Source organism: the organism of the source record quoted next, unplaced genomic scaffold, assembly GCF_019419815.1.
Source record: "Pyrus x bretschneideri cultivar Hongxiangsu unplaced genomic scaffold, Pyrus_bretschneideri_v1 Contig19, whole genome shotgun sequence".
NCBI lineage: Eukaryota > Viridiplantae > Streptophyta > Magnoliopsida > Rosales > Rosaceae > Pyrus > Pyrus x bretschneideri.
The window spans coordinates 6,851,030-6,870,217 of record NW_025999490.1 but is presented as its reverse complement, the minus strand read 5'-3'; the positions used below and the strand labels follow the sequence as shown (position 1 = coordinate 6,870,217).

At 37.6% G+C, this 19,188-nt stretch overlaps 5 protein-coding genes across 5 annotated transcripts; 4 read left to right on the top strand and 1 right to left on the bottom strand.

The window, feature by feature from the left end:
* Nucleotides 1-1,628: 1,628 nt before the first annotated feature.
* LOC103945794 lies at nt 1,629-3,012 on the top strand. The gene is made up of 2 exons (XM_009356407.3): nt 1,629-2,200; nt 2,332-3,012. Exons 1-2 carry the CDS (start codon nt 1,786-1,788, stop codon nt 2,841-2,843), a joined length of 927 nt encoding a protein of 308 aa, XP_009354682.2. The 5' UTR covers nt 1,629-1,785; the 3' UTR covers nt 2,844-3,012.
* Nucleotides 3,013-5,506: 2,494 nt separating this feature from the next.
* Nucleotides 5,507-8,483, top strand: LOC103945887. Its single transcript, XM_009356511.3, has 3 exons — nt 5,507-6,026; nt 7,504-7,662; nt 7,974-8,483. Exons 1-3 carry the CDS (start codon nt 5,679-5,681, stop codon nt 8,091-8,093), a joined length of 627 nt encoding a protein of 208 aa, XP_009354786.1. The 5' UTR covers nt 5,507-5,678; the 3' UTR covers nt 8,094-8,483.
* A 251-nt stretch (nt 8,484-8,734) lies between these two features.
* Nucleotides 8,735-11,119, bottom strand: LOC103945968 (mitochondrial pyruvate carrier 4). The gene is made up of 5 exons (XM_009356601.3): nt 10,963-11,119; nt 10,020-10,118; nt 9,849-9,901; nt 9,166-9,239; nt 8,735-9,085 (listed from the first exon to the last, which is right to left on the bottom strand). The coding sequence occupies exons 1-5, from the start codon at nt 11,015-11,017 to the stop codon at nt 9,040-9,042; spliced, it is 327 nt and encodes a 108-aa protein (XP_009354876.1). The 5' UTR covers nt 11,018-11,119; the 3' UTR covers nt 8,735-9,039.
* Nucleotides 11,120-12,221: 1,102 nt separating this feature from the next.
* Nucleotides 12,222-14,787, top strand: LOC103946057 (probable carboxylesterase SOBER1-like). The gene is made up of 6 exons (XM_009356703.3): nt 12,222-12,556; nt 13,367-13,419; nt 13,594-13,717; nt 13,821-13,942; nt 14,290-14,397; nt 14,489-14,787. The coding sequence occupies exons 1-6, from the start codon at nt 12,289-12,291 to the stop codon at nt 14,576-14,578; spliced, it is 765 nt and encodes a 254-aa protein (XP_009354978.2). The 5' UTR covers nt 12,222-12,288; the 3' UTR covers nt 14,579-14,787.
* A 910-nt stretch (nt 14,788-15,697) lies between these two features.
* On the top strand, nt 15,698-16,920 carry LOC103946140. Its single transcript, XM_009356813.3, has one exon. It carries the CDS (start codon nt 16,041-16,043, stop codon nt 16,710-16,712), a length of 672 nt encoding a protein of 223 aa, XP_009355088.2. The 5' UTR covers nt 15,698-16,040; the 3' UTR covers nt 16,713-16,920.
* The last annotated feature ends 2,268 nt before the right edge of the window (nt 16,921-19,188 follow it).

Below are 19,188 nucleotides of genomic sequence, written 5' to 3'. Positions count from 1 at the left end.
AAATAATATTCCACAATAATACGATGAAAAATCTAGTGAACTTGAACACTATACTGCACTCTATTAACCATCCACACGCATATGCATGTACTGTCAAAAATTCAAAAATTTGCCTTTTTAGTTGTATCCACTCTGGCGGCTAGAATGTATTTGAGTTTCTTGTGATTACTTTAGCTGTTAAATATTTTAACACGGTCACGGTTTTCATGATTAACTAGTGTAACTTTGCAATGACATTGGTTTAGAACAAGACGAAAATTTTATATTCAATGCATGTGGACACATTTCTGTTCATTGAACCTGGACATTAGTAATGATTATCAGCTTTGATTTGCCACATTCAAGATGAACGATGACGTACCACACGGGTGGTTCAATAGTTAATGATGAATTCTATGTTGGTATCTTATACGGTACAACTTGAGTTCGATTCTTAACGCATATAAATCATAACAAGATAGTGGTGGAGGAGGTTGAAATGCCTCTGTAAATCTTTCTGACCTCGAATGAATGAACTACAGTAGAAAAGTCACCTGTTAATCTTCTTTTTGAAAAAAAAAAAAAAAGAAACGACGACGTATTTGGCACGTTAGAGAGTATGCGCAGGCCAATGAGTGCCAAACTTGCCACATTGCGTTAAAAACTCACTCAAGTCACCAATCCATACACGTGAACACCTATGCAATTCCTAAATTAGTATATCAACTTAAAAAATATGAAGTTTGAAACTTTCAAAATAGAAGCATATTCTAATTGTAGAAGAAGGAACAAACCACGATGGAGGGAAAGGAAGAAGAAGAATAGAAGCATATTCTACCTTCCTTCCTCTGCATATTGCATATGTTAGTTTGGATAACTAACCGTGTCGAACTAGTTTTTGTTAGCAAAACTTATATTTTTAAGCTAACCATGAACTAAATATTGCCAGGAAATCAAAATTGAATCGCAAAACAAATAAACTGAAGATTGATACTAATCTTTTTTGGATTGTGTTTTCGGAGATCTTTGTTGAACAGAAAAATAAAAAACGAGAACTAAATTGAGACAAATATTTCATGGAGTGAACATACAGAATAAACTATGAAGCATACAGAATAAACTATGATCACTCCATCACTTATTTGGTAATTGCAGTTTCATTGTTGGTCATCCTTATCTCCTAATTATAATTAAGGAAAGTTTAATGCAAATTTAAATCAAGCGTGACTTAATCCCCAAAATATTGATTACATTATTATCTACGAGTTATATGATTCGTTTGAATGTGCTTTTAAAATGACTAAAAACACTTTTGGTGAAAATGTTTTTGACATCAATTCTTAGAAAAAATCAAAGTAGATCGTGGAAAAGCACTTTAAATGCTTCATGTTTATGTGCTTCTTTCAAAAAGCACTTAAAGTGCTTTTGGAACTCAAAATCAATTTAACCAAAAGTGCTTTTAAACATTTTAAAATCACATCCAAACGAGCCCATACGAACTACGGCGTACACAACAAACGAAATACAGCAAACGGAACCAAGACGTCAAAACGAGCAGGTTCAATATAACTCATTGAACTCAACCTTCCCTATAAATAATGCGCAGCGGCGATTAGGTCTTCACATCGTGTCATCATCTTCCTTCTCTCTCTCTCTCGACTTCTGTCTTTTATGTAAACACCACACCATGAACAAACCATGACAACACTTCTCTCTCTATCTCTTTAAAAAACACCCGTTTGTGTCATTCACTCCAATCATTTCTCCGACCAAGTTGAAGAACACGGTTGGTAGAAAATAATTAGAATGGGAGCGGTGAGGTTTCAGAGAGTGGCGGCGGCGTTCGATGAGGTGGCGCGGGTGAGGCTGTGCGAGAGCAGCGGGAGCGAGTACTCCGCGGCGGGGGAGAGTTTTGCGGATTTGTCTGATCTTGTCAAGTCCTTCATCGAGGGAGGGGATTTCGAAGAACGGGGTGACGACCAAGACGTTGTCCGGAACGAGAAGGAACACTTAGTCGATGAGAAATCGGAGGCCGGTGATTGGTCGGATTCGGAGACCAAGAATTCTATGGAGAGTTTGTTTGATGTAAAAAGTGACGGGTTGAAGAAGAAGATTGTTACTGAGGTGGAGGTTGCATTGGCGGGCATCGGGGACGACAATTCGTCTCCGGCGTTCAAAAGGAGGTTGATGACTCACTTGCGCCAGAAGGGTTTTGATGCTGGTGAGTGAAGTTCTTAACTTAGTAGTGTTATTTATGTTTTGGTTCCCAAAATTTGAAAGAAAAAAGGAACTCGTTACATTGAGAACTACTGAGATTGATATCTAATTACATTATTCATCCAATTGGTGCAGGCCTTTGCAAATCAAAGTGGGTGAAATCGAGCCGGTTTCCAGCAGGGGACTACGAGTTTGTCGATGTCAACCTCAAAGGAACTCGTTACATTGTCGAACTATTCCTTGTTAGAGAGTTCGAAATTGCTCGTCCCACGACACGTTACACATCACTCCTTGACGTCTTTCCAAACACATTCGTCGGAGAAGTCGATGAGCTGAAGAAAATCGTGAGGCTAATGTGCACGGCGATCAAACAATCTATGAAGAGCGTGGACATGTCAATGCCGCCATGGCGGCGAAACGGGTACATGCAGGCCAAATGGTTTGGATCCTACAAGCGCACAACAAATGCAGTAGCATCATCAGCCGCCGCGAATGCGACATTGGAATCCAACCATGGATTTGGTGGTGTTCAGAGATCAATGGGGTTTGAGGCCTTGCCTACGAAGTCTTACTATTGCAGAGATGATTTTGCTGGTAAGAATGGCTTGACAATTGGGCGGTTGACTGCGGCGTTTCAAGAGCTATAGCTGTCGTTTTGTCTTGATTTATTTTTGTTGTATTAAATTTGAGAGTATAATTTTGGTGCTACGGTCCTAATTGTAAATACCCATCTCGGTTTTGATTAGAGAAAATGTATGTAAAATACCCATAAATATTTATTTATTTTTTAAATAAATTGTAAGATAAATTTGTTCCCATGTTTATGATGATTTATCAAAATTTTCAATTTCAAAATGTACTTTGCAGTTCAATTGGAAGTTAAAGTCAATCACTTACTAAGTGTGTCCGTCTTCTTAGTATAGTGTGTCCATCTTCTTAGTAAATGTGGGATGTTTTTTTTCCATCTTCTTACAAAGTTAAAGTCTTGAGGTGTACTCAATTTATAATTTAGCTAATAGAACCATATTATGTTTGACAAAAAAAAAAAAAAAACCATATTATGTCCGTTCTCTTATATTTCGTGTTCAAACTGTTGTGAAGCCCTTAGCCGAGATGGATTGTTTGGTTCTTGCACCCAATTTATTTGTTTCTTTGAAAGCTCTTGAATCTGGCCAAGAAAATGTGGGTTGCTTGGAATTTTGCATAGGAATTTCGGTTCACAGCATGTCTGTTTTTCTTCCCTTGAATGTTGATGATCATTGTTGTGATTTAATTGCCCTTGGTATGCTTTAATTTGGCCTGTAATTGTTTGGTTCAGGGGTTCGCAATCTAAATGTTCAAGGGATTTGGGTAACCGAACCTCAAATTTGCATAATTCTCTGCTGATATGTGTGATGGGAGTACAGTAAATATGATGCCACTTTGGTTTTTGTTCAAGCATGTTTTCTCTTGAAAGTTGTTATTGTTCTGTTTAAGAATTCGAAATTTTGTAACGAGCCCCATCGACCATGATGAAGAAGGATTCCAACCGAGGTCATGGATTAGAGGCATGAGGCAGTGAGAACCGGCTATCTAGTGGAAAACAAGTTCGTGAGGAAGAAGCTCAAGAAGTTGGCCAAACTAATGGACTGGAAGAGTTGGAGCGGCTTCGTGCATAAGGCCATCTCCAACCGACTCGGTCAAAGGGTTATAGAGCTAAAAATAGCTCGGAATGACACGAAAATTGTCCCCAACCGAGGGTTAGGCCAAAGGGATTGTGGGCCCAAACCCCCAAATCAGGCTAGTGGGCTGGCCATTTCCAGCCAAAGGACAATAGCTAACGTTGTGCTGTCGTCAAGTTATCGTTAGAATTTGATTTTTTTTTTTTTTGGACGAATTTTTTTTCCCTATAAATACCTACAACATTACAAGCTGAAGATAAAAAGTGATACGCAGATAAAAATCATATCTAAAATTTGCACAACCAATTACATCTCGACATATGATACTCAAAATCCTATCCGAAAAATTATTAAGATTACATAAAGATAAGAAATCTGGAGTTGCTCACTATAGCGACACGTGTCACTCAAAATCCTATCCGAAAAATTATTTAGATTACATGAGGATAAGAAATCTAAAGAGTTACTCACGTTAGCGATACGTGTATATGAACTCCTATCCAAAAAATTATTGAGATTATATAAAAATAAGAAATCCAGGGGCTTATTCATTTGGGACAAGTGGCACTTAAAATATGTTTGAAAATCTTATTTTTAATATGGTAGTTTAATTTAATTAAAATAATAAATTATGTTTGGACCCTTTAACCCTCTCAGTTGGAAATTGTTTTTCGTCAAATGGCTATGTTTGACCTATGGTCATTTGGCCTCCTTGGTTGGAGATGGTATAAAATATAGCATATTTATTAAAATATAATTTCTTGTAGGGTTATATAGCTAAAAGGAGCCATTTGGCCCTCCTTCGGTTGGTGATGGGCGTGACAATTGAAAAACAAGGAAGGTCGATGAGCTCAGATGCCTAAGTGCGTTTCCACTCTTCACGATCTTGTCCTTCATCATCCTTCAGATGGCCCATGTCCAGGTCTTAAACACTGTAGGAACGTTGAAAAAAGTTATGGAGTGTTCCTTAAGAATGTGTCAAAAAAATGTGTTCCCGAATTCTAACTCTCTATATAACTTCTTCAGTTGACATGGTTTCTCATGCATGATGGAGTGAGTCTTTTGGTATGGATATAACATTACTGAGAGTCATGAGTCTTGAACTACAAGTTTCAAGGCACATCTCATGAATTGTGAATATGCAGATTGTATCATACTTTCGAAAATAAGAACTCCAAGGGGTTCTTAGAGTCACTAACTCGAGTTTGTATTTTCACGGATGCATTGTTTGGAGTCATTAGCTCTACTTTTGCACTATTTACTACAAGGACCAAATGTACGCGGTCTACTTATGTGATACTGCGGTTACATATGAAAAAAATTAATCACTCGTCAATTTGTGATTGAATAATAAATATAAGGAACTATTATTGATATGATACTTCAAAAATTTAATCGTACACTCTATAAAAGTATTTTTACTTTTATATATAAAAATTTAAAATGCATAATTAATTTTTTAGAATGTTAGTAATAATTCTTCGTATATGGGTCGATTATTTTATGCTTCCAGATGTGAATAAGAAGAAAAATAAAATCCCCAATCTAGTACGAATCCACGTAAACGGCCCAGATTTAGCATCAAAACAGTAACAGTGCCCGACGACCACCCAATCCAACCCAAACACGGAAACCATATATACGAATCAAAAACGCACCCCACGCAAATCTAGAGAGAGAAAGTCTTTGTTTCAGAGAGAGAAGGCAAAGAAACAAAGAATCATACAGAAATTCTTAAAAATTCTTTTTTTTCTTTAATTTTTAAAGCCGAATCAGACGTCTAGCGAGTCGCCAACGCAGAATCGGAGATCCGTCAGCAAGATGGAGGGAGTTGGGGCCCGACTCGGGCGCACCTCGACCCGGCACGGACCGGCAACGGTGTTCACTGGGCCGGTGAGGAAGTGGAAGAAGAAGTGGGTCCACGTAGCTCCTCCCTCCAACCACCACACCTCCATCCATCACTCTCACCAGATTAACGGTTCCTCTAACGGTAATAACGGCTCGCATCTCCTGCTTTTCAAGTGGACCCCGATTGCCCAAGGCCAAAACACTGCCATTAGTAATGGCGCAGTCGCCAATGGAGGGGACAGGGACAAGGTTTCTGCCAAGGACGACGGTGCTTTGGCAGCGAGCGAGGAGCCACCCCGCCGAAAATTCAAATACATTCCGGTAATTTTGCCCCAATTTTGCTTGTTTGATTGAATATTTTTTTATTGATTTTGTTGGAATTCTTAGATTGAAGTCTAATTGATGTTCTGGGTTGTTTGATTTTTGTATATTTTTAATGAAAGCTTTATGGGTTTTTTGTAATTGAGTTGAAATCTCTATATTTTTTGGGTTAATAGTAATTTAGGGTTTAGTTTCAGGGATCTAGGGGAAGAAGGTGTTTAAAACAATGGAAATTATGGGTTTATGCTTCTTTTTAGTTTCTTTGTGGACTGAGTGAAGTGAGGATCTCGTGATTTGCATTAATGCTTGTAGCAAGTCCTGCAGTCGAAAAATGTATGCCTTGTAGTCAGTTTTACTAGAATTCGAATTTGAGTTATGAGTTATCGTTTGTTATGTTGAAGTTTGGATACAATAGAGTTGTTATTGGATTGTGGTTTGGTTTTTGGATTTATAAGTAGTTCTAATCCTGTTGTGAATCATACTTCATTCGGCTCACGATAATTCATTTAGGATCGAGAAAGGATTAGCACATTGGAAAGTTTTGTATTTAATCGTAAACTGATTGTTTGTTGGTGAGAAGTGAATTTTGTAGTGATTACAAAATTCAGCTAGTGTTCGCACAGAGTTGATATATAATCTTGGTAATTAAGAGTTAGCTTTTGGGGTTACATTGACATATTACTCTAGACAGTGATATACTACTTTGTTACCGTTTTCCGTTCTGTGGTTCCTTTTGGTATTTCTCTGAACTTTATTCTATTGGAAAGAGTTTCCAGCCATTCATCCATAGTGCCAACTGGCAAGTATGTAGTGACAAAACTTGGTAAATGCAGCAATGAAGTTTGTGGTGTGCCCGGCCATTCTTGTTTTTCCAAAAACCTGCACTAGTGTATGCATGACTGAATCAAGCATCATCCTAGTACATTGGCCGTGTCATAAGAATAAGATCATGTCACCAATTTCCAACTAGAAGAAACATTACCAGTTTCAAAAACTGAGCTGGCTCTAAAATTTTTGTTCTTATGGTGGATGGCTGAAGGGAAAACAGATGGTTTTCTTACACTAGGTATTTAGGAAAATAGTTAGAAGGAACTGCCTTTTAGTTATTTAAAGGCCTAACTCCTACTACAATGAAGTAGTCAAATTTGAGTTTGTGATATTGGGAATAGTTATTTTACTGGTGCATATAGAGCGTATAACATTTGAAAACAATGTAGAGGTTCTCTATGATTTTACACTCTCTTATTGGATTATGGGTAGGATGGCACTAAGATAGTAATGATACTGAGTTCATTGTGTTTTAAGTTGTAAGCATTCCCAAGGTCACCATCATAACATCGCTAGATAGGTTTCCATGATTGGGATGGGGTTAATTGGGTAGGAACGGTAGGATCGTTTTGACTTTCTTTAAGTGTCTTGTTTGATTTTGGTGGCGGTTTTCTGTTGAATGATAACTTCCATTCTTTTGACAAAGCAGATTGCTTTACTAGAAGAAGAGCAAAATGAGGATGAAGAGCAGGTTGAAGATGAAGGTAACACTATCGATAATGATGCAGTTGATACAGAGGCAACCCCCAAGAATCAGGGTTTAGATGAAAAACCCGATATTAATGATGTTCCTATGGAAGAAAATCAGGTGAAACGTTTGTGCCTTTTTATGCTTGTGTTTTTTTTTTTTTTTTTTTTTTTTTTTTATCGTTTCTTGTTTTGCGTTTATGTAGCAAGGATTTTATATGCTGGAGACACATGCTTATTATATGCATTAGTGTGTGAGGGAACCATAAATGGACTGTACTTATCACTTGGAGGGATTTAATTTAATTGCCTTTCTCTGTTAAGAACTTGTGGAAATCGTATTGGTACCTGAACTTTAATAGTAAATCAAAAGGGGTTTTATTTCATTTTGTTATTAACAATAATTTGGTGTTTTTTTTTTTTCATTCGTAGGAGAATAATCAGGTGGTATGCCAAGATCTGAATGAAACGTTGGAGTTAAGTTTGGGCTCGGATGGGCATGAAAACGACAACGATTCTGGTCTGAAAGCTGAACAAACCAGAAATGGTTAGTTGCAGCCAGTAGGTTCAAGTATTCAGTTGAGCCCGTATTGGAGGTCTTCGAAAACTGGCACTCATAACTTTACAAGGAGCAGCTAATTTGTTGAAGCCGAATTCTGAATTCAGTTTTCCGTTATGGCTTTATATTTTACCTACGGCCATATACGGTAAGTGAGTTTCAGTGGCATTCGCGTGTTCTGTTAGTCTTCATTGTTTAGCTGATTGCAAATTATACCCATTTGGTTTAAAGATGCAAATCTTACAATTTCAACATTAAAATGATTGAATTTTTTTTAAGCCGGCCTTTTTGGTTTACTTCTGAGATGGGACATGTACTGGAAATTGTACTGAGGTTGTAGACTTTTGATCTATTAAACATTTATGAAGTTGTAGTTCTTACTACGCTTTAATTAGGCCGATTGTCCATGCAAATTCATCGAGATGCAGCATGGGTGGAAATGTTGAGTTTCATCATGCTTGATTTTCCAATTATACACTATGCGATTAGTTAACTTTCCAGTGAAATTGTGTGAGATCGATCATTTTCATACAGCTGCTCTCTTCCTTCCGGTCGGAAAATTCTGTAGAACCTGGGAAAATGGGGGAGGGATAATGAAATGCTTATATTTAGACGTAAGCACTGCAAATCAAAATATTGTCGAAGAGATTTGGAGGTAACATTTATTAGTGAATTTGGGAATTTTTGGCTGTTCAACTGTCCACAGAGGTACAAATACCCCTTCCCACATCAAACTCCACTGTCCAAATCTCTCTATGAAGGCAAATCGTACATTTGCCCGTAAAAAAATCAAATTCAATACAAATATTGTCCAAATCCCTCGAAGAAGGCAAATCGAACATTTGCGCGTAAAAAATCAAATTCAATACAAAGAGAAGTGAAGGCGGCAACATGAGCCTTGGCAGCCATGACAGGATGCGGTTGGCACAATTTTCGTCATCATTCTTCGGCAACTGCTGCCTCTTTCTCGGAGAAATAGTCATGCCTGGAAAGTAGAAGATTGTGTCATACGATGAACACGCGCGCAAATATTCAACGAAGCCAATAACATTACATTGAACTTACCGTATTTTACGACTGAGTTGGTAGAGGCCTGTCCCTGCCATTGCTACGTTCACACTAAAAAGATTCCAGTTCTTCTGCAATCACGAATCACAGAACGCTAAACTCAAAATCCAGCAGAAAATCCATTCGGGAAAGCTCCAATACACAAAATCAAGAACAAAACCAACAGAATTATCCTTAATGCATGCACTGTCACTCATCTGTTACCCACAACCAAGCACCTTTTTATGTTCTATTTCCACATCAAAGTACATCCATGACTCTTTTGTTCTTGTGACGAATATTATGTATCTACGGTTTTGGAACTCACAAGTTTACTGAAAGCAGGTCTATCACCTAACGAAACCTGACATCTAATTCTCGAACCTCTCTCTCCTCGGAAAGTAAAAATACGTTCACAACTACAAATTAACACATGAATCATGTGAAGGAAACCTAAATTAAACCACACAGAGTACATGCCAAATCCACAAGAGATACGTTCCTAGTTCGTATGATCTACAAAATTTGAGAGTAAAAGCACAAGCCGTATATGAATTCATCATATAAACCATGCAACAATTGTCGGAGTTATGTAAAAGACTCACATAAAAACAGCTGTTTGACACTTCCTGAATCGAGCAACTATCATCGATATTCTGATGTTCTAGGGTAGGAACATTAGGTCAACTAGTTCAACTTACCGGAGTTATGACAGTGCTATAACGTGACCAAACAACTCCAGTGCACGCAACCGCTGGGTACAAAACAAAAGCGGGAAATATTAATTTGAGGGGACTCGATCTGTATCTTGAAAAGATTGAATACATTTACAGCACCACTTGGTTATAAAACATGAAACAACATGTACGAACCTATTTGCTGAGGATATGAAAGGTTTTCTGGTGGTTTGGCGAAGTCAGCAACATTAGCTATGCTGATTCCCCATTTAAATGTGGGAGCCCAAAAGTGAACTGCAATACGAGATTAGTTAACTTAATTAACACATATCACTATCCTTGACAACAAATAGCATTATACTAAATAATCGTGTGTCATACCACAAAACGAACAATTCAATAAGAAAAATCTTTGGGGTGCTTTTGCCTACCTCTTGAACATGAGAAATTTTTCAATGTGCCGGAAACACGGCTCAGTACACTTAAGTGTTATAATAAAAGTGAACCGCAATACGACATTAGTTAAATTAATTACCACATATCACTATCCTTCACAACAACTAGCATTATACTAAATAATCCGTTTGTCATACCACAAAACAAACAATTCAATAAGAAAAATCTTTGGGGTTCTCTTGCCTACCTCTTGAACACGAGAAAATTTTCAAATGTGCTGAGAATACGGCCCAGTACACCCAGTCATCCGTTGGTATTATGACAGTTGGTGCAACGGCCTAGAGTTTGAATACATTTTATCATTGGTTTAGAATATCACATTGTTTGAAAGCACCTTAATTTTTAAAAAATAAAACAAATTTTCAGTGCACTTGATCAAAGAATAAGCGGAAACGATTCAAAAATTCAAACTTGAACAGATTGGTCTAAAGCACCAACTGCTTTTCCAAATTTCCAACTTCTAATTTGTAGGAAAATGCTCAAATTGTGTGTCTTTATCAAAAGGTAATTAACAATATACGATCAAGGAAAAAAAAGGGTACGAGAACCAGCTCAGTCTATCCAACGCAGAAGATCTAAATCTTGCTTGACGGTAAAAATTAAAAAAAGAAAAAGAAAATATAGAGATGCAAAAATTCGAATAAAAATATATGGAGAATAAGATAGAGCGAGTGCGACTCACTGGTTTTAGGCCCGGCCGGGTGATTCCACAGCGCTTGGAGCTTCGAAGCCGCCATGCTTTATTCTCTCTCTAGCTTTCTGTAGCTCGCGCAAGTCAGAGAGAGACCAATACGATCTGTTCTGTTCTGTTCGACCGTGTGTTTTGAGGTGACCAATAGTTTTCGCCACGTGTAAAATTAAAGGCGGTCTGATCTACCCAGAAAAAAAAAGATGCTCCGTAGCAGACAAGCAGAAGCAGTTGGGCTGAGCCCGCGACTTTGCGTTGGTTCAATGATGTAATTTAACTTTTTTATTGTTTGTTATGAAACTAGAAAATAAATTAGATAGACTGATCACGGTCACAATCAGTTTTTATAATCAAAGTAATAGGCAATAGGCTTTGTAGACCGCAATAGGTAATGATCTATCCTACAAATGAAAATCATTCGGCACTAGTAATAATATTAGTCAGGAAATTTGTTTATATATAAACGTGAATTCAAAAGATATGATCAAAAGAAGCTACCAATCTTTTGATGTCTTCAATAATAGCTTTTAAGCGTTAAGAAACACTATAGGATCACAAAATGATATCAATAACTAATTAGAGTCTCCTTGCAGACAATTTTTTTTTGAAACCTCTACTTCTTGCCATCGAGAGAGCACCCCTTAAAGCCAAGCCTTTAGCAACAAAGATTGAATTTTCACCCAAGCATCTAACACCAACAGCAATTGGGTCTCCACCCTCATTCCTGATTATAAATCCAACTACCACCTTTGAGTTCGCCACAAAACCATCAAAGTTAATTTTTAGGAAGCTCATTCGATGGGAATTCCATCTAATAAGTTGCAGTAACTTGCTAACTTTTTCTTATTAGTTACGTTGACATTATAAAATCTTTACCCAAACTCATTATAAGCATAACAACTCCACCAGGTTTTGCTTTTCTATTTCGAAATACTGCTAGATTTCGATCCTGTTCATCCTCCAAGCTGAGAGAGGTTCCTCTTTGTGAGGATAATTATATCCGTACACCATATGTCTTGCGCTCAATTTATGTCAGGTACTGTTTATATTTAATTTTAAATAAAAAAATTTATAATAATTTCTAACCGCATGATAAACGATGAACAGATATGTTTAAAGATCTGCAGAATTCTTATCAATAGTATCCGGCGAGGATCCTTTGGCTCCAAGCTCACTATTGTTGTTAAAAAGGAACATGTGGAAAACATGAAAGGACATGAAGTAAATCAAAACATTTTGAGGGGTAATTTAAGTCATTTGATGTCGAATTTCCCCAAATTGGCGAAATAGCTAAAGCTCGTCGCCGGGCGATGGTCAAGCATGAAGCTTATCGTTTTAGCGAAGCCAATTGTTCTGTTTATATTGACCGTGAGTAGCACCGTCTTGTTCATACTACGCTCCCGACCTTCAAATCAATCTTCTCCGAGACCAGCGTCAATGGCGGCTCGAAGCTTCGTTCTCTGGCTTCATGGGTTGGGCGATTCAGGCCCAGCCAACGAGCCCATCAAGTCCCTCTTCACTTCCCCTGAGTTCCGGAACACCAAATGGTCCTTCCCAACTGCTCCGTCGACCCCAGTCTCTTGCAACTGTGAGTTTACATTTTCACTCGGACAATTTTGGCATGCTTCTTTTCTATATGCATTGGATTTGTCTATGGCTATTTTGATTTGGGTTCTGCATTAATTTACATGGGTTTAAATCAAAATTGGTACTTTTAATTTATTTTTTATGCAATTAAGGGTCTTGATTAGTTGCTTGACATGGGTTCGGAGGATTGTTATGGGAAGCTATTGACTTCTTAAATGATCAAATGCGTTTTGTTTTATTGGTTTCACAAAGCGTGAATTTAAACTGCATGGTTTATGAGAAGGGGGTTTGGACTTGGGTTCCAGGGGACCCGCCCCCTGGCCTAACCTACATTTGCAATGAAATGCTTGTTGGCCAGGATGAACTTGAAGGGTCCTTGATATTTGACACTGCAAATAATTGGTTAGAAATATTAGACTTCTAGTTAAATTTTGACAAGTCGTCATCTAGAAAGGAAACATTTTGTATTGCTTACAAGAGAAACTAGTTGTTTTGTGCTGCAAATTGTTGAAAGTAAATTGAAATGAGTGCTCAGAACCATAGATGAAGAGGGAAAAGATCACTTGAGTTAGTTTGTCATCAGCACTTAAGTTTCATTGCTTTTAGTTTGTAGTTTCAAAATAAAGCTGAGAGATTTACAGTCAATGTTGAAACTGCGGATATCTCTCTTTTTTTTGTCATTGAAGGCATGCTTGGACTTTAATGTTGCAGAGATTTCCTTGTGCTAATTAAGACTTTATGAAGAGCATAATTTGTTTTAAGCAAGTATGATCTAATAGCATTCCTTATGCTGATTTGCTTGTTCTTGTAGATGGTGCTGTGATGCCTTCATGGTTTGACATCCACGAAATTCCTATGACATCTGTAAGTTATGGTTACATTTCTTCTCATATTATTTTAGTTCTTCTAAATCTGCTTTGATAATTGGTAGCACCTAGCACGTGCCTAGACAGTATTATAATCTTGATCTTTTCTCCTTGATCATAAAATTGCTTATACTGTGTTGTTTGCTGAAGACCTCGTTGTTATGTGTTTCAGAATTCTCCAAGAGAAGAAGCTGGTCTGCTTAAAGCAGTTCAGAATGTGCATAAGATGATAGACAAGGAGATAGAAGCTGGCACAAATCCTAGTAATGTCTTTGTGTGTGGATTCAGTCAAGGAGGTCGGTCTCTTTCTTTATGCACTCAGACTTACACACTGCTATAAACACTTGTGCGATTGATTTCTTTACTGCTGGTAACTTGCAAATACAATATATTTATCAGGTGCCTTGACATTGGCAAGTGTTCTGCTATATCCTAAAACTCTAGGAGGAGGGGCAGTGTTTAGTGGATGGCTTCCTTTCAATTCATCTATGGTGGAACAAATAAAACCAGAAGCGAAAAGGGTACTTTTCAGAAAATTTTCATGATTAGCATACGTTATTGTGCTTCAATAATTTATGTCTTGTCATTCTAAGAATTCAAACTTGAAATTGCATTTCCATCTATTGTCATCATACCATCATTGCCATCATCCTGGACTTTGCCCCATATATTTGATATCTGTCAAGTGAAATCGAATCTTCCGTTATATCTAGTATATGCGCTGTCCTCTCACCTGTTAATCTAACTTTCCCAGTAAAATATATTTTTGTAGTTTCAATGTTAAATTTGGTTGAAACGAACTGGTCGTTTGATGTTCATTTTCACGGGATTCAACAATCTGATTACGTATACCTGAATACATGTGCAGACGCCTATTTTGTGGTCTCATGGGATAGCCGACAATATGGTATTGTTTGAAGCTGGACAAGCAGGTCCCCCTTTCCTCGAACAAGCTGGTGTAAGCTGCGAGTTTAAGGTAATAATACGCAAGCAACACAACACTCATCAAATGCACGCATACTCCACTTTTATGCAACTCCTACATTTCATCCGGTTCTAAATTGCAGGCTTATCCTGGTCTTGGACATTCAATAGCCACTGAGGAGCTCAAGCACCTGGAAGCATGGATTAAAAATCGTCTACAAAGTTCTTCTTGATGGTTTGCGGGAATGTGACCTTTGATCCGATTATAGTCATAGGTCGTTGGTGTTGAATCGTTATAAACGTGCGAAATTCAAAACTCGCGGCTATACTCCGACTCATATTTGATCATTGTGGCTTGTGTAAAATTTGCATTGTCTCGAATTGGTTTCGGGTGAAACTTGAATGCCATAGTAAGTTGCTCGTGTGAACCTTCTTTCACTTATCTTCCTATTGTTCCCAATGGTCTTCGTGCATCGCTCATCAGGCTGCTGCCATTTGAAGATTATAACTTTTCTATTTGAAGTTTTTAGAATTTTCAGATCCTACTCAAATTTTCAAAAACAAGACATGTTGTCCGTTTTTGGATTTTAAACACACTTGTAGTTGTATGTTTTCAATTTCCAAGTGAACAAAATATAGCGCAAAATGCATGTTATTATTATTAGAAAATGGAAATCGTATCCGAAAGATGACATCCTACATCCTACTTGCGGTGCCAAATTATTCAAACGTCTATTAAATTTAAACTCCTTTTGACGCAGTCTAAATTGCATGGTTTTTTTATTTTTTTTATTTGAATAGTAAAATTGCATGGTCTTTAAAATACACCACTCCTTGGCTTGTAAATTGTAATAACACCATAAAAATGTGCTAAAGATGTCACTGCTGCTGTATTTTAAATTTATCACTCTCTAATATGTAATTAGCTCTTTTACGCAACATGATTAATTTAGATACGATGGCATTTGCATTCTCATTGCATCTTTTCTATTATCATTGTAGATACGGCTAAGATCACCAAGGCGCTATTACAATAGTATCACACATTGTCATGTCATGTGTAACAAAGCATGATTCATTTTGCAGTGTAAGGCAATGGCATTTATGTTGGATGAAAGTTGTTGCCGATGTAGCACAGATTTGGATCTCCCCGGATCCTTATCTGGGAATTCTAGGAATCAACGAATACGGACCATTAATAAAAAATCGGGCAATCCTAATTAAATACTTTTTATATTTTTAAAAGTAAAACATCATCGTTTTGCATGAAAAATATAAAATAAAAAAAATTTATTACGGTATGATTTTTTATCAACAATCCGTGTTCGTTGCGCAGACAAAAGGGGAAGCTTGAACTGAGAAAGTCCTACCAAGTTGCCAACCCTTACTTACAAAGAGAGAGATTAATCATATTAAGTTGGTCCCACCACATCACATCCGTCCAAACAATCCTATTCAGTATTGACTCACTCTGATGAGACTGCACGTACAGATACGTGTCAGTGTCCCGCGTCTCATGTGAACATTACCCCAACCAGAACTCAAACTTTCTTAATCTCATTACATCACCGGATCACCAACTCCAATGCCTCTCTGTCTCTGTCTCTCTCTGTCTCTCTGTCTCTCTCTCTCTCTAGCTCTCTCTCTCTCTAAACCTCAATCTTCATCCCCAATTGTTTCAGCAACAATTAAACCATGAAGAAGCTCTACCGAAAGGGCACGGTTCATCCGTCACCGCCAATCATATCAGACCACCTGGCCTTCCTTCCCGCCACCATCCTCACCCTGGCGGCGGCTCTGTCACCCGAGGATAGAGAAGTTTTGGCGTACCTCATCTCCTGTTCTAACAGCTCCGTTAACTTATCCTCTTCCTCCTCGTACGCTCCTCCACGTAATAAGACATCCGCCGCCGCCTCCAAAAAGACGGCAGCAGCAAAAGGCGGCATCGGCAGCGGTGGGGTCGGCGGGGACCACCTGGCTAGGTTTAACTGCAACTGCTTCAGGTGCTACACGAGTTACTGGGTCAGATGGGACGAGTCGCCAAATCGCCAACTCATCCACGAGATCATCGATGCTTTCGAAGATGTGCTGCTGACTGAGAGCAAAGGGTTTTCATCAAAGAGTAGTAGGAAGGAGAGGAGGAACAAGAGTAGGGTTAATAATGGCTCGGGTGAGTTGAAGCGGTCAGAGTTGAGTGTGAAAAAGAAGGAGCTGGCTCAGTCTCACACGGCGGATCAAGAGGCCGGTGACGGTGGCGGTGGCGGTGACGGAGGCGGAGAGGTTGACGAGGAAGACTCGGAAAAAGGGTCAGTGAGAAGGTTTGTGGGCTTTCTTGGAGAGAGAATATTTGGTGTGTGGAGTCAATAAGTATTAGGTTAAGATGTTCTCCTCCCCTGAAGACAGCAATTAAGCTCTAATACGGCTTAATTAATGAGGTGGGGTTTAGCTAATTCCATCTTCTTCATCTTCATGTTCAAAGAGAAGACTACTTTATTTCTTTTTTGTGGGTTGTCCGTAAATTACCCTTTCAAGTTCATGTAAAAAGAAAATGGGTAATTAAATTTTGACTTTTTCAGTCCTGATCTCAACTTAGTTTAGTTTTATCATTGCGGTTTAGTGCTTAATTAACAAATTATGAATGTTAAAAATGTGTGTATATATATAATGTGCTTTTTATTAGATAGTAATACTAGTTGGGTGATTGATGCAGTATGTTCAATGCTAATTTACCACTGAAAAAGCCAAAAATGGAACAAAAAAATTCAAGAGATATGAAGGAAAAAAGAAAAGTGCAGGAAATACTTTTGTAAGTTTGTGTGGCATGCATGGGATGGGTGGCTTTTTTTCTTTAGTTTGTCTTTTGACTGTTTAATTTCCACATAGGGTTTTGACTGCACAAGTAGAACTGTGGAATTAGAAAGCTGGTTGGTTTGTGTAGCAAAAATGTCGAACAATCCATCGTTTGTGTCTGTTTTTTCATTTTGGTCGTAAAACCGTCGATTGTGTCTTAAGTGAGTATCTGTGGCAAATTGTTGCCAAATTCACTGTGAACTGGATCAGTGTTTTCGTTCCTGTACAAAAATATTACTGTAACAATATACCAAATCAATCAAATCGTGCTACATTTCACTTCAATTTTTATGTGTAACTATATATGCATGATTGTCTTGCAATATATACACGAAAACTCCTTCGGATTTGCACGTTATAATGCCAGAAAATGTGATAGGTTTATGCACCATGTAATAATATACTTTAGGTACATTACTTTGTATATATAAAACTAATTAAAGACAGAATTTGAGTAGTTTGAACTAAACCACACAATAAATTAACAAAAATATAGTATCGTTATCATTTATAGATGAACGTGATCAAACTTCTAAACTATAAACAAAATGTAGTGCTAGTGACTTTTGAGTACTTTAGTTGAATAGAATAGAATATAGAGGCATTGAGATATGAAATATCCTGAGAAGGGATGGAGAGTGTCGCCGCTGTCGCACTAGACAAGTTTGGCACTCTGCATTCGGCAACACAAAAGTAAATAAAGGATTCGTTTAAAGCAAGGATCCAAAACCCAAAAGAACGTCCAAAACCTCTTTTCGTTGTTCCCCAAGGCTATTGATTCTTTCCTAGGACCAAAGCTATTAAATTAGGCATATCAATTCTTTTCTTCTTATTTACTTCTTGCACAGTACGGACGTAACGACATTCTAAAGTTTATATAACCGATTTTATTTAATAAGATAAAACTTGATTATTGTTGTTACACCTTTTAATAAGAATTTTTTTAATATGCCCAGAACATAGGACAGTATGCCATATGTTATACAAGTGGAGGGATTTTTTCTCTTTCATGTGCTCCTCTATTTGTATGATGATATAAGACATATGTATCTGTATTTCGAGCTAACTAAAAAAAGTCTCTCTTTTCCAACATCCACCGTAGTATATTCAAGTCACTAGTAAATATGTATACAATTTTCCTTCACCTTGTGTATACTTTATATGGTGCATGCTCAGACTCTTCATAGTCTACTCTAAGATTACTATATATATAAACCCAATTGATGCTCATTGTTTAATAATATAAATTAGAAAGAAAAAAATTGGTGGTCTTTCTTTTTTTTTGGGTTGGTGGTGTTTCACTTGAGTTGAATTGGATTAATCCTTTTGAGGGATCGCTTAAAACGACGGGGAAAAAGGTAGGGGAGAGTTGCATTTCACCAAACGTAAAGAAAGAGGTCATCCATCACTTTTGTGGATTAGTTTTGTTAATTTCTTTCCACTTAAAAATATAATATGAAGATGCAATATTACCCGAAAAACCTAGCTATTAAAAAGCTTCGTTTAACCAAACTAGGGCAAGTCAAAAGACAGATCATGTTTTTGTTGGAAACTTGAGTGGGCATATTCCCAGTGAAAGTGGGACTTTTAACAGCGTAATTAAACAAGAAACTCGCTCTGTTGAAGTGCAAGCCCTAACCTTATACCGTTGCACCTAATACTGATTAGGATACCAACACACGAGACACTTGTAAGCATATATTTACACCACGTACGTACAGTATTGAGTGAGCACCAGATCTCTGACAACTGCTTGGAAAAACGAGTTCCATAACCCTACCTAATTCTTGTCCTTTTTTCGCTGTCTTGTACACCCACTAATAGACTGGAGAGACTCTTTTATCCTGTGTTTATATGTTTGTAATCAGAATCAATTTACAAAATTGAATTTCGATTATGAGATTTTTTTTTGTTTTCTTAACTTTCAAGAATCAAAACGCATTTGGAATCAACACAAATTTAGGAATCCAACTCCTCATTTTGGAGGAATTGG

Coding starts and splice junctions, on each gene's coding strand:
- LOC103945794 (XM_009356407.3), top strand. CDS start 1,786: ATGGGAGCGGTGAGGTTTCAGAGAGTGGCGGCGGCGTTCGATGAGGTG. Junction 2,201..2,331: donor CCAGAAGGGTTTTGATGCTG/GTGAGTGAAGTT, acceptor CAATTGGTGCAG/GCCTTTGCAAATCAAAGTGG.
- LOC103945887 (XM_009356511.3), top strand. CDS start 5,679: ATGGAGGGAGTTGGGGCCCGACTCGGGCGCACCTCGACCCGGCACGGA. Junction 6,027..7,503: donor GAAAATTCAAATACATTCCG/GTAATTTTGCCC, acceptor TTGACAAAGCAG/ATTGCTTTACTAGAAGAAGA. Junction 7,663..7,973: donor TTCCTATGGAAGAAAATCAG/GTGAAACGTTTG, acceptor TTTCATTCGTAG/GAGAATAATCAGGTGGTATG.
- LOC103945968 (XM_009356601.3), bottom strand. CDS start 11,017: ATGGCGGCTTCGAAGCTCCAAGCGCTGTGGAATCACCCGGCCGGGCCT. Junction 10,119..10,962: donor CCCGGCCGGGCCTAAAACCA/GTGAGTCGCACT, acceptor CTCGTATTGCAG/TTCACTTTTGGGCTCCCACA. Junction 9,902..10,019: donor TTCATATCCTCAGCAAATAG/GTTCGTACATGT, acceptor TTTTGTACCCAG/CGGTTGCGTGCACTGGAGTT.
- LOC103946057 (XM_009356703.3), top strand. CDS start 12,289: ATGAAGCTTATCGTTTTAGCGAAGCCAATTGTTCTGTTTATATTGACC. Junction 12,557..13,366: donor GACCCCAGTCTCTTGCAACT/GTGAGTTTACAT, acceptor TTGTTCTTGTAG/ATGGTGCTGTGATGCCTTCA. Junction 13,943..14,289: donor TAAAACCAGAAGCGAAAAGG/GTACTTTTCAGA, acceptor ATACATGTGCAG/ACGCCTATTTTGTGGTCTCA.
- LOC103946140 (XM_009356813.3), top strand. CDS start 16,041: ATGAAGAAGCTCTACCGAAAGGGCACGGTTCATCCGTCACCGCCAATC.